The sequence below is a fragment of the Sylvia atricapilla genome, chromosome 6, assembly GCF_009819655.1.
Source record: "Sylvia atricapilla isolate bSylAtr1 chromosome 6, bSylAtr1.pri, whole genome shotgun sequence".
Lineage (NCBI taxonomy): Eukaryota > Metazoa > Chordata > Aves > Passeriformes > Sylviidae > Sylvia > Sylvia atricapilla.
Window position 1 is genome coordinate 50985823 of NC_089145.1, and position 13994 is coordinate 50999816.

Sequence of the window (13994 nt, forward strand, 5' to 3'; positions counted from 1 at the left end):
CAGACCCTTTTTCAGAATACTTGCTACACTGACAGCATGATTATTGCCAATCCCACTGCAAACTTGTAAAATGGGGAATGCTTTTTAATGCCTTTTTATGAATTTCTCAGTTGGTTCAGTTGGTTCCTATTCAAATACTGTGTTCATTTTAAATGCTGCAAATTTTATGGCAAGCATGACATTTGTCGAAGAATCTGGTTTTGAAATACATCATTCTTAGAGATCTAGAAATAAATAATACTCAGAAATAATTCTGATTAATTTTTAGATTATTAGAAAGCTTTTCATATTGTACTTCAACCACTATTTTGGTTGCTTTTGTCAGGAAAATGCTGCACTGTGAATAATTCTTTCAGTATTTCTGTGGATGCTGACTCTAAGGCAACTGAAACGAAAGCAGCTCTTCAGAGGAGATTTGTGCAAGACTTCCCAGTCAATGAAACTTCTATGAAAGACCAAAGCAAGAAGACACCACAAATGAGGCCGTGGTACCCACTGCAAGGCAGATCTAGCTTTGTCACTCACCTACAGGGATGCTGGAAAGGACAACTTGCAACCTCTTTTTGAAGGTCACTGGTGGTAATGCTGGGAGATCTGCTGCTCTTCGTTTCTCAGCTTTGTACACGGTGCTGGTCTCCACAGGGATGTGGGAGAAATTTAGCCCTGTGCTACAACACGTTTTGTGTAAAGTGTTTGCAGGCTTTTCTCCTGGAGTTTAATAGTTTGAAGGCCAAAAGGGTTGTGCTGTGCTCTGAAGTGTGCTCTGCTTGTGGTTACAGTCATCAGTCAGATAGAGAGCAACACACTCATTTACTGCTAGACTGTGGGAGACTGTAGGAGGTTTTCTTGGAGTTTACCTAATCAATAAGTCTGCCATTTATTGGGATACTTATTCACTTCTATTCAAAAGCCAATTTATTACTATGAAAGGAATTACCAACTCTTTCAAATACCCTAGAATACTCACTGATAGGGGCTCTTAGAAAAGATAAAATCCACTAAGTACTTGAGCCTTCATGCAAAGTTTCTATAGCCAACATCAAGAAACTTTGGAACCCCAGTTCTTTGCACAATTCATCATTGAAGTAATGAAGTAATTCATTACTTCACAGTATTTTAAATCCAGTTGTATTTGGATTGAAAAAAAAAAAAAACCCAAAACCCAAATAATATTTTTGAATTGCAATGCTATTAGGAAAAAATCCCCACACAACTTGATATGTTTGTCTTGCTGATTTTAAGGATCCACCCACTCTACTCAAAAATAAAATATCTGATTTCCTAAATGTCAGTCAGGAGAACCAGGGCATCAGCCTTCACTGCCTATGTTCCTTTGACAGTTGTACATTTGTGTATCAGAAGAACATGCTGTGGTTCTACCACAGTCCTTTGCCAGATTTCACTTAGTAAATTGAAAAAAAAATCCCAAATAACAATAAAACACCATAACACAAACCAATCAAACCCCCACCACCACCAATGAACAAACAAACCAACCAAACCCAAAAAACCCCAATCCAAACAAAGCCATGAAATAAAAAGAACCCAAACCCTAAATGGATTGCAGCAAAACAAGTGTTCCAGTTAGTTTCATGGCAGGGGAAGAGCAAACTGTATTAACTCTGGTATTTCTAAACCCCAAGAACGTGTTTTTAGTCTAGGATGTTGTCATCTGGGAATAAGAATCTGCACTCACATCACACACGTGCTGCAATCCAAGGCCCAGGACACAGCCTCACCCCCCTCCACAGTGCCCTGGGCAGGGCACAGCTCTGCCCACAGATCAGCCCCACACCCTCATGTGCATCTGAGGCATCACTAACTTGTAGGGTCCTTTCTCAAAGAGTTTTTTATAATGTCTGAAGTTGTGCAAGTATGACAAATGGTTGGGGTTTAAAAATCTTCTACATCAGTAACCCCCCCACCCTTCACTCCAGCCCACCCCAGCAAACAGAACAAATGCCCCAGAACTGGAGATGTTTCGATGCCTGAGGTATTAATAAAATAAGCATGATAATGAATAATCTATGTTAAGCATTTTCTTACCCTTTATTTTTTCATTATGATCAGAAGAGGAATATGATTAACAGCAGTTTAAACTTTAGCAGTACAATTTCAGTATTAAATATAAAACTACACTGCAAGTTGATGTGTTTTAAAAATGGTTATGTATACTCTAGCCTTAAATTTATGTATCAAATACAAGTAACTCAATTGTTTCTTGCCTTGACAATTAACATATCTAACAGGTTTCAACAAGCCAGACATCCATCTTTTCCATTAAAAAAAATAAGCAAGCACACCAACTCTTATTCATAGCAAGTGGGGGTAAAGACTCAACACTTTCCTGAGTGTTGTGCAAATAATAACAGGTTCAAGAAAGTCAGTTAAATAAATGTAATGATAAACCTAAAGCTAAGCTGGAGGACCTTTTGATTAACTTCATATTTCATATATTATTTGCATCAGTTGAGAGCAACATGAGTTACAGAACTTCCATGAAAACAAGCCACTTACAAGCAGGTGTTTAAGCTTGATCAGTTTATTAAAAGGATTATATGACACGGTTGCCTGCAATAGCAGGGGACTGGATCTGATGACCCAGGAAGTTCTTTCCAGTCCCATGTTTCTAAGCCATGCACCAAGTGTATCCAGCCCACACTTTCACATTTGGAAAAAGCCAAAGCCACACACACACACTCACAGGAAAAAAAAAAGAAATTAAAAAAATTAAAAAAGACCTTGATGACACCATTTCATTTTTCTAGTTATTCACTATGCAGAAGGGAACAGAGCTTAAGTCCTGTACAGAGGATACATTTACTCGAGGTTGATGTGGTACTGAAGTCAGTTAATAATTAGATACCTCCAGGCAGATTCAGTTACAGGGCATACCAACACTGCACACTGCCAGACAATTTCTAATCAAGCCAAGAACCTCTTGCAGGATGAGGTCTCTGCTAGCAAGCACAGAGCACACTGAGTAAGCTAAAAGCAGCTGTTCTTAGGTTAACTACCCTACCAACCATGAGTGAATGACAGATAGATGGTAAGAAGCATTTACCTACTAGACAAGATCTCTGCACACCCAGGCAGAAGTAATTAGTTCAGAGCTGCAACCATTGTTCCTACCTTGCCTGTCTTTTGAGTACGTTCTCTTTAAAAGCTGGTCTACAGAATCAGTGCAGCCGTTCTCAAGCACTACTCCAAGGGAGCAGTTCACAGCTGCTGTGCACGACTCTACTTTCAAAGGGTGGTCAGACATTCCCATCACTGAGGCCAGTTTGCTAGGACAGCATCCACAGCCATGGTAATAAGCCTTTACAACAAATTGCCTACATTCAGCCCATCTAACTTTTAGGCACTTGGTTAAAGTGTCTGGGTCCCTTGTCACCCAGAACTCCCCCCACCCCCCAGGGGAAAAAAAAATAAAAGTCACTGAAGGCAGGTAGTCGCAATTGCCTTCTGGAGGTGCCCCTTGACCCCTCACTGAGCAAACCAAGTTCTTAGCACACGCACCTCAGTTAGACAGGATGAATGGAGACTTGCCATCTCTTCCTAGAGACGGCATCTATACTCTCCAAAACCAAATGCAATCAAGCAATTACGGTTTGCAACCCATTACATTTTGAAACAAAAACTTACAGTCAGTAATTACTCTGTAGTCCCGCCCTCCCAAGCGTAAAAGCCTACCACATGGAGGCTCTGCTTAAAAAAAATAAGAAAAAAGAAAGAGAAGAAGCATTCTTCTTTCAAAGAAGAGTGCACACAGCTGCTTTGCCACTCATTCATGGGGAAGCTGAAGGATCAGAGAACACTGATTCAGAGAACTGGAATGACTAAGCACTGCTAGTGCATGCAAAGCAGAAGTAACAAGATCGTTTTTAAATTAACCCTAGTCCTCTTCTCCACCCCACAAAATTCATGCAAGTGTTTGAGAAGTCAAGACATAATAGCCCCAGTTTCCAAAAAGGCTTAATTTGGTTTTTTTTAAAATACATATTGTAAAATGTCCTTTTGTTTTCTTTCTGCGGGTAGATAAATGCATTTTTGGCATGTTTGAGAATCACAGATATCTATGAAGTCCATGCTGTTTAAATTCTCCAATAGTTTTTATAACCTGTCAAAAAAACATAAGCAACCTATACATGTTTCCCCAGTATTGACATGCATGCTCAGAGCTCTCCACTGTAGTGAAATGAGGTGTTACTTCTGTGCTGATAGTTGACGAGTCAGCATTACACGACTTTGAGACCAACTAAATTAACATTGTCGTAATATGAAAGGCAAGCACAAGTTCATTTATTTATAGCAAAGGTCTTGGGTTACAGGAGGTCAGTTCTTGCCATCTTGAAAAGATAGGGGATAACTTATTGCATACATGTGCATTATAATTTAGCAGCAAGTCATTCATAGAAACACTTCCTTCCTACTGCTTTTTTGGTTTATTATCTCAATTATATATATATATTTTAACTTTACAAAGCATTTAACACCACCTTTAAGTTAATGGTCTTTTATTGGAAAAAAAAGACTAGCATTTACAACTTGGAATGGACATAAATTGTAATATCTTGAACAGCAATGTTGATAGTTGTGCTGAAGTCCACAGGCTACTCCGCCAGCTCCAAGTCATGGTACAGAAGGTTTTAAAAATATGAGAGTCCAAAGATGCTCCCTTGGTGAAGGTTTCTTTTAAAAATTTTGTGAACGGTAACAGCCTGACACCCGTTTCACTATAGTGCAATGCAGACAATGTTAAACCAGTATTTTAACACAGACATGTCATCCATAGTTAAGATCATCCTATTTTTGGAGCACACTGCTACGTACAGGAGAACCATTCAACCTTTAGGGCATTTTCCTTAAGTTTTGCATCCTTCAACCATTTTGCTGCATACCATCCTGAGGTATAAACCAATTTTAAAGTAAACCAGCTATGACAATTTATACTACAAATTGAACTAGAATCCACCGTTGAACAAGAGAGTGGATCCTTTAGGTTTTTTTTTCCTTTTAATACACATGTCTGACTGTGCTCAATTGTCAAGCTGCATGCATGAAAAACTGGCCAGCCCAAACAGTGTAATAGTCATTAGCAAATGGAACTTTTGAGTTCACTAAGTGCTTCCTTTTTTTTTTATTTTCAAGGTAGTACAATTATTTATATTGTAAAACTGATGTTTAACTTTATCTTTTAGGGACAGGACCACCAACCATTACATGCAGTTTGTGGACAGAAGGTAATTTGACATTCAGTTTTGCTATACAGAAACAGAATGAATAAATGAACATTTTTTTTTTTGCAAGAGGTAAGTAAAAGATTCAATTTGATTCTTCTAGAGGAAAAAAGGTGTAAAGGAGGTCTCTTCACTTTGCAGTCATCATCTGTACGAATTCTGAAAAGACAAAAAGTCACTGTGATTTACTGTCTCCAGAGTACTTCAAGTCAAAAGTGTCTAAAACACAGCTGGCATAATAAAAGCACCTTTCACTGCATCTAAGGTTTTGTCCACAGAACTGAACAAGCAAATAAACTAGTGTCTCAAAAATTATTAATAATTATGCCTTATGCAACAGGCTTTCCTCAGTCTGAATAATGGTTTTTCAGTCAAGACAAGCATCTTTTTACCTTCATAGTTGACTTGCCCATCCCCATCAATGTCTGCTTCTCTGATCATTTCATCTACTTCTTCATCTGTTAGCTTTTCTCCTAAGTTTGTCATAACATGGCGTAGTTCTGCTGCACTGATATAGCCGTTGCCATCCTAGGGGAAAAGAGTTGCACAAGACCATGAACAACAATCCTGACATTGACTAACTTGGAAACTACATTTAGGTTTCCAGTAACAGCTTCTGATGCAGCTTTATGGCACTGGGAACAGATGTACAGACCTGGCACACTGTACAAACTGCAGTATGTATTAGTCCCACTGCCTTCGGAGGCACACATGACACCATATCCTTCCATACAAATATTGTGCTGTAATAACAACTGCATGCCTGACTTGTAGCTGTGATAAGGTAGTTTTAATGCTTTTAAAGAGTTTTCAAAAATAAACACAGAAACAGAACCAAGCAAGTTTTTGTTTAGTCTCTGCTGCCTACACAAGGCCAAAAAGAGACCCGCTTCCCCACCAGCAAGAATGAAGTTGACTTTTTCTGTGTTAACACTACTCCTATAACCACACTGCAGCTGGCCATGTGAGGCTTCTTGGATAAGACAATATATAACAAATCAAAGAAAGCATTTAAATGCTACTCATAAAAAGTTTTGAGAAGTTTTATGGTAAAATTAAAAAGAAGTGTCAATTTCTCTTCTCTAAGCCAGAGTCCCAATTTGCAACATTCAAACCTAAAGCTCACTCTGGATCCACTTCAGAAATTCCATACACTGGAAGGATACACTCTGTTAGAGCAGGACCTGGCCATCACCAGTAGATAGCCTACCTCAGTGGCTTTAAGCACTAATCTAGTATGCAGAAATACCCCCACATTTTTAGCAAAGTACTAGAGACAGAGCCTCTTTTCCCATGAAAAGTAGTAGTAAAGTCATCTTCCACACATACATGTGCATTAGCTTTACAGCTGCACCAGCCACTACTCAACAATTCTTGTATAACATCTGTCATATTCAAACAATCCAAAGAGGGGAGCCCCTGTTCTAGAAAACTGACATATGCCCAGTCATTCATAAACAAGCTCAAGCGAGCTGAGCTCTTAAGATTTCATGAAACCACCCTCAAAGTTCACATTTTGAAAAGAGAACGTGCAACAGTTCGTGTCCCTCCAAATACTGATGACATCATCTTGACTTTAAAAGCTTCCATAGGGTATTGAAGAACTTCGTGCATCCAGGCCAATGTTTCCCCACTCCCATCAAAGTCAAAAGCTACAGAAAAATCCCCCTCCTCTACCCACACTCCTCAAAAACATCATCCCCACCACCCCACCAAGCATTAAATTCTGCTAATCTCTGTTTTTAAGGAAAGGTCAAAACGTTTTCCTCGTGGATGAGCCTAAAGCTCAGACCTTGCTATATAAAGCAAGTATAACCAGGCTGCAACAGTCCTGGTTCTACAGAACAATTCAGAACAATCTCTGCTATGTTCCAAATTCCTCTGCTTCTACTAGAGTACTCCTTCTCGACAAGAGAGAAAACACTAAGGAAAATATAGACATCATTATTGCTTTTGAAGAGTAGCTGTACTTTTAGTAATACCTTGTCAAAGACTCGGAATGCCTCACGGATTTCTTCCTCGCTGTCTGTGTCCTTCATTTTTCTGGCCATCATGGTTAAAAATTCAGGGAAGTCGATAGTGCCATTGCCTTAATAAAAAAAAAAACTTCCAAAAATTAAACTTCTGTGCTTTTCTTCATGACCAAACAAAAAAAAAATAAAATCTGGCATTTTACTTAGCCAGGGACAAGACTGACAGATGCTCTATTAACTGTTCTTATAGACAAACTGATTCTTCTCCCTAAATTGCTACCACTGCCCTTTTTGCTATTACAACATGCAGCACCAGAGCAGCCACTCTGTTTCAGCACAAAATCAACTGCTGCCATCTTTCAAGGACAGGCCACACCATTTGCCACCCAAGCTACAAGTAAAATGTCAGTCTGATGCTTCAAGGTTAACCAATAACAAGACTTATCTTTACTTTAAATAACTCCCACAAAATTAACCTTTTAATTTATTCACAATCGCTCAAATCTTGCGTCTTCCAGGAAGAACACACATTGAGCTGCCATTACAACCCCAGGTTATCTAATATTTGGGAACATCACACTTCACTACACTGTTCAAAACTACTTTTTCTCTTTCTAAAAATCAACTGCCTTATCAACCAAAGTTGCACACCACAAAAGCAACAAACTATTCTAGGGGGCAACAAGGATCTGCAAATTCCAGTGACAGAAGAAAAGTTGATGTTATTTGTTATTACTGGTAAGCTTGTCTATAGGTGTTCTTACTGGTATTTTACTGCAAAACAGAAAATCCCTGCTGACATCCAGGCCTCATCTCTGAGATTAAGCTTTTCGTTCAAAGCAAAGATTTAAATTTCAGGCTGCTCAAAACTAGGAAAAAAAGTGGCATGGTGAAGCAACTAGATTTGTATAGTCAGGATTCAGCTCTATATGCCAAAAAAGGCACATTAAGCAGTTCACAAAACCACATTAAACAATTCACTGTGCAACTAAGATCTATCCACTGAATTAAAGAAGCATACAAATTCACTATGCAACAAATGAAGTTTAAGAAAATCCTGGCATCCTAGGGATTCCAGCCTGGGACATACACAGCTGTTTACCATCACGGCCAGCTTTATGCACCAGTAAAATATGAACACAGGTCTCATACTCAGTTTCGAAAAAAAACTTCAATGAAGATGCAGAACTAGTAAAGCATCCTGCTGTAACCCAAATTTAAACAACTGGGCAGGCATACTTATCTGAAGTCCTCAGTCTCCTTCTGTTTTAAATCCACCAGAGCAGCATTTGGTCTGCAGCCTAAAGCTACTATACACAGGCTCTACACACCACTGCAGACAGTAAAGCTTTTCAGTTTCTGCAAAGACTCGGCAATTAAGGCCAACTTACACTGTTTTAAAGAAAATACTTCCATTAATACAGCCTGATAATCCAACAATTTATACTCTTGCCAATATGCTTTCACTCTTCTTTTACAAAAAGATTAGAGAAAAATCACTATCACAACCAACACAGAAGACTAAAGGCTTGACATCTCTGAGCAGGGGAAATATTTTTCCTTTTTAAAATTGTTAGCCTATGTGGCATACAGAAGCACAATATGGGCTTCCTGGTGTTCATTTAAAATAATTCTGTTAACCTTGATATAGGAAAGGTTTTCTGCCTTTGCCTCCAATAGCCCCTCTTTATCGATTAGAGATTTAATACATCAGATAGACTACATAGTCTCTTCCTGTTGTGCTAAACTTCCATTGAAAACACTATTCCACTCCTAACACTTTTTTCTGCCTTAGCCAAAACCCGACATTGGTAAAGCTGTTAAAAACAGCATGGGCTGACAAAACACATACAGAAAAGCTGGATGGAAAGAAAGGTTAATGGCAGGTCAGGGCAAGTCAGATAGCAATAGGAAGCCTGTGACCCATAAAATATTAAAGACAAATAGCATAACTTGGTTTCTGCCCATTGCCTGTTTTCAGTCTCACAAATGCTGCCAGCATCTTTGACATCCTGCTGAGTTTAGAGTCTATCCAGCATTTTGAGACTGCTTGAAGAGCTCTATCTCATAGTCTTCCCTTTGCAGTTTAGGCCCAGGTGTGGAGGTCATACATATGATCACAGCACCTTCCCAACACTTACCATCAGCATCTACCTCGTTGATCATATCCTGCAATTCTGCTTCTGTTGGATTTTGACCCAGTGACCTCATGACAGTTCCCAGTTCTTTTGTTGTGATAGTACCATCACCATCTTTGTCAAACAGGGAAAAGGCTTCCTTGAATTCTAGAGGCAGAAACAGTCCCAGTGTTTAGAGACATCATCAGCACGAGAAAACCACAGACTAAAAATGCACCCTACTGACAAAGCCTGGTACAATTCTAAGAAACATTTTCTCTTTTCATCTAACTATCCCTTTATTGAGAGAATTAACACTCTCAAATACAAATAAAAAAATTACTTACAATACCAACACATAATTTTCACAGTAAATTCAAACTTATTTCATGTGGCTATTTATTTGCATTACAACTCTGCAATTCATTTCCATGCATCTGCATCTTGCCTGAGGCACAGTTGCTTCACAAACAGCAGCTGTCTGAAATAACTGAAAGGAGCCACTGGGTTCCCTTTACAATTAACAGACTTATAGAAACAAAAGCATTGTCATTTACCAATTATTTTTAAATCAGCAGACAGTAAGAATTAGTGTCAGCCACAAATGGGGGACTGATCTCCAGAAGGTCAAATAATGCTCCTTCTCCTGACCAGAGTGGCCAACAAGCAGTCTATTAGAAGATTTATTTAAAAGACACGGACTTGCAACAATGTGCAAAAAATCCATCTGAGGTTTCTTTGTTGCCATTTCATTTGTAGTTTATCTTCACTCTATTAAAGAGTGCCCAGGTCTGCTTTTGACTCTTAAGGGCATTTGAGTCCAGCAATTAATTCTGTTTGCAAGAAATCTAAGGAGAACTTGGCTCAAGTCTGAGCATCTAAAAAAAATATCATTATCTGTAGTCCAAGGAATAAGCCTAAATTAAGAGGCAATGAACCAGTAATCTTCCAGAATATTTCTGTCAGGTTTTTTTTTAGTTTGGGATTTTTTTTTTAAGTGACTGCTTTTCAAAAATGGTAGTACAGATTTAAAATTGTCCAAGATGTTTTTTCCACTACGCTTGAAATAATATATTTTCTTTTGGTCACAAGAGGTAGCAAAAAAAAACCCCAAGAAATTATCATCAAAACACTTACCAGCAATCTGTTCTTCAGTCAGCTGATCAGCCTACACGAAGAATAGAACATTTTAGAATACTGTTTACCTCTAGCGCTGTCAAGCCATGAGGCACTTCCTTTAAATTTCAGAAGCGATTTATCATTGCTTTCATGAAGTCACTTTCAAACCCTGGGATTCTGTCCCTACAAGGAGACTGCACTCACCTACACCATGCAGCTGTTTCCAAAAGCATACGGGGCTACCTTGGTTTGAAACCAAGCGAAGAGCCAAACGCCATCCTGCAACTTGGTGCATCTGATTTGGTCCATGAAGGACGCAGGGCAGGCTCCTTGCAGCTGGTCAGAGAGGCACCAAAGCCCTCAAGCCACGTGTTTGGGGTTTCACAGCACACGCCACTCCCAGCAGTGCAGTGCCCCAGCACACAGGCGTGGGGGTAACACACACACAGGCGTGGGCTGCCGTGCCGCCCACTGCCCCAGCCCTGCCCTCCCTGCAGCAGCCTCCAGCCCCCTGCCAGCCCACACAACGGCCTCTGCTGCCAAATGACGAGCTACAGCTCCGTCTTACAAGAGATTTTTTGCCACCTCTGACAAAGAAAATTACAGTTTTCACCCGTCATGTTATTTTTCCATTCAGCCGAGCAGTTTAAGGTGCCTCATGCTGACACGCAGGTTGTTTTAGACAGCATTTTAAGTGGCAAGAGTTAAAATATCTGCTTATGACCTTCTGTACATCAAGAGGCCACTGAATACAAAGGTATACAGCTCAGTGGGCAATCAAAAGGGCGTTCTGGAGCTTAACTGTGATAGCCACATCCTTCCAGAAGCCTCTCCCTACGTATGGATAGAGCATCACAAGAAGCTCCACTGTTTGGACTCAAAGGAGCTAACTAGTTTTTTATGGAAAAATATGCCTTCTCCTATTAAAGAAAAAAAAAAAACAAAAAAAGAGGATTTTACACACCTAATCACAGATACTGAAAAATACGAGGTATTAACTTGTTTTAAACACGTTTTACTGGACCGTTTTTACAAACAGAACAGAATTTTGTAGGTCAGAGAAGGCAGGCAAAATCTGCTCGTCCTAAAACATGATTATTTAAGTGTAAAAGACACCTAACTGCAGCAAAGAGCAACAAATACAAAAGAGAATTAATCAGCTATACAGTGTTAAGCTCTTGTATATGGGAAAAGGATAGAGTTGAAAATATGCTCTATATGTTAAGGGAAATACGCAGATCTCATCTGTAATTAGGTGGGGGGTTTGTTTTAAGGTCTGTATGTAATGATTAAACAATTTCTCATAGTGTGTTGGAGGAGGGAGAAAAGGGTAGAGATGCTTACAGCTAAAGACAGTCTTCTTTAATAAAAGAATAAAAAAAAGAAAGAAAAAAAGAGAAAAAGGCTTGTGTTCAAAATCCAGCTCGACTTCCTGCACTCTTTGTGATTTTCCAGAAATTGCGAGGTTTCACTTAAAGATTATCTAAGGAATTTACATAACAGACTCACTGCCCTGCAGAACAGGAAACAGAGCCACACCTTGGCAAAAAACCTCCAACACACAGCACCAGCTCACTGCCCCATTAATCGGAGCTCGCTGAAGGTTTCTAAAAATCATATTTCAAATGGGAAAAAAAAAAAAAATCGAAAAAAACCCCCACAAAACAAAATCTTCGCACACCCGGTGATGCCGAGGACACATCCCGACCCTACACTGCCAAGGGGTTCACCTTCCCGAGCAACAGGCTCAGCCACCATCCCCTTACCACAGCGACAGGACAAAGGTACCCAGCCAGGGCTGGAGCCATCACCCCACCCAGCCAAGTCATCAAATCCTGTCCTGGTGATGTCAGCCTTCTCCTACGGGAAGGGGAGATGGAGAGACAGAGTCGAGGAACACCCAGATTGCCAAAAAGCGATTAGAGGTCAGTCTGCAACTGTTTCTCCGCTCTCGTAGGAAGCGTTACACGGCCGGGAAGATCCCAGCCCTTCCTCTCGCTGTGTTTCGCGCTGGCCGGCCGCGCAGCAGCCCGCAGATGATGCGATGTGTCCCGGCGGGGCGGGAAGCTCGCAGCCCGCCGGCGCAACAGGCGCCCTTCCCGGCCAGCAGCCACCCACTGCTGCAGTGCGTCCCCGATTCCCCTCCCTCCCTCTCTCTCCACACCACGTTCTCATCATTCAACCGCCAGGGCGCTCCGCGGCCAGCCTTCCCTGCCCATCGCCTCTCCTGCCGCGGGCGGCCGGGGCAGGAGCTCTTCCCCCGCCGCCCCCGGGCAGAGGGGAGGCTGCGCCCCTCCTGCCCGAGCCCCTCATGCGGGAGCTGGGCCGCTTCCAACCGAGCGGCACGCACAGCGCCCCGGTCCCCGCGGCCGGGGGGTGCGCGGGGGCCGGGAGGAAGAGGAGGAGACATGATGTAATGCAGACAGCGATGGGCTCCGCTGCCGCGGCTGCGTTTTTTTTTTGGGGGGGGGGGACTGGGGGGGCGCAGTAGCTGCAGCGCGGTGCCCTCCCCCGGCCGCCCCCCCGCTCCCTGCGCAGTGCAGCTGGTGCCGGAGCCGAGCGGGATCCTCGCCCGCAAACCCGCGCCCCGCCCCGCAGCGCGCCCTGCCCGGCGCTGGGGCCGCGGCCCCGGGGAGAGCGCCCGGCCCTTTCCGCAGGGGAGGGAAGGCGAGGCGGGGCGGGAGGGCGCGGGGCCGGGGCGCCCGCACGGCAGGCCCGGGGAAAGGGGAAGGAAGCGGCGGAAGAGGAAGGAACCGCAGTTCCGCGGCGATCCCGCGCAGTGCGGCGGGGGGTAGGGAGAGGAAGAGTCCGCGGCCGCCAAACCGCTCGCCCCGCGGAGACCCGGGCGGGAAGGGCCCCCGCGAGGCTCCCCCCAGCCCCGCTCCCCTCCGGGGACAGCCCAGCTCCACCGTCCCCAGCTAAGCGAGCGCACCGCGCACCAGCCCCCCTCGGCCAGCCCGGGCACCCCGCGCCGCGCCCAACCGGTCGAACGAAGGAGCCCCCTACCATGGCGCGGCGGCGGCGGGCCCGGCGGCGGCTGCACGAACTGCGCGACCACGAGCGGCGGCGGCTGCTGCTGCCTCCTCCCGGCGCGGCTCGCAGAGTGCTGGGGCTGTGAGCCTGCGCCGCCCGCTATATAGGTGGGGCCGTATCCCTCCGCCGGAGCGGGGCCCTTTTCCCTCCTCCCGGCGCGGTATGTGCGAGGTGACTGCGGCGGGCGGCCCTGCCCCTCGGCGGCCCGGCCCCTCCCCCGCCGCTCCCGCTCCCGGCCCCGCCACAGGCCCCGGGGCAGCGCGCCGCTGCCTCAGCGCCGCCGCGCCGAGCCCTGCCGCCGGCTCCCCGCCGGCTCCCCGCCGCTCTCCGGGCTGGAACCCCCGGAGCGAGGGCGTCCCGGCAGAGCTGGTGCTTTTTTTTTCCTGATTGTTTTCTAGACAGCGTTCCCGGCGGCGGGGCGGCCTGCGCTCCCCCGGGGAGCCCGGAGCGGCACCTGGGAGAGAGGATGATGGCAGGGAGACGGCGGGGAAACCTTAATAAAGGACTCTTTT

The 13994-nt window shown here is 43.8% G+C and overlaps 1 protein-coding gene across 1 annotated transcript; it reads right to left on the reverse strand.

Moving 5' to 3' along the window:
- Positions 1 to 2526: 2526 nt before the first annotated feature.
- On the reverse strand, positions 2527 to 13605 carry CALM1 (calmodulin 1). The gene is made up of 6 exons (XM_066321927.1): positions 13456 to 13605; positions 10468 to 10498; positions 9355 to 9498; positions 7223 to 7329; positions 5633 to 5768; positions 2527 to 5399 (listed from the first exon to the last, which is right to left on the reverse strand). Exons 1-6 carry the CDS (start codon positions 13456 to 13458, stop codon positions 5371 to 5373), a joined length of 450 nt encoding a protein of 149 aa, XP_066178024.1. The 5' UTR covers positions 13459 to 13605; the 3' UTR covers positions 2527 to 5370.
- Between the last annotated feature and the right edge of the window lie 389 nt (positions 13606 to 13994).

What these genes read in the sequence shown, in the direction of transcription:
- CALM1 (XM_066321927.1), bottom strand. An exon ending in GACTGAAGAACAGATTGCTG is followed by an intron (nt 9,499 to 10,467) that starts GTAAGTGTTTTG and finishes TTCTGCCTCTAG; the next exon opens with AATTCAAGGAAGCCTTTTCC. An exon ending in CATTCCGAGTCTTTGACAAG is followed by an intron (nt 5,769 to 7,222) that starts GTATTACTAAAA and finishes CTTTTCCCCTAG; the next exon opens with GATGGCAACGGCTATATCAG.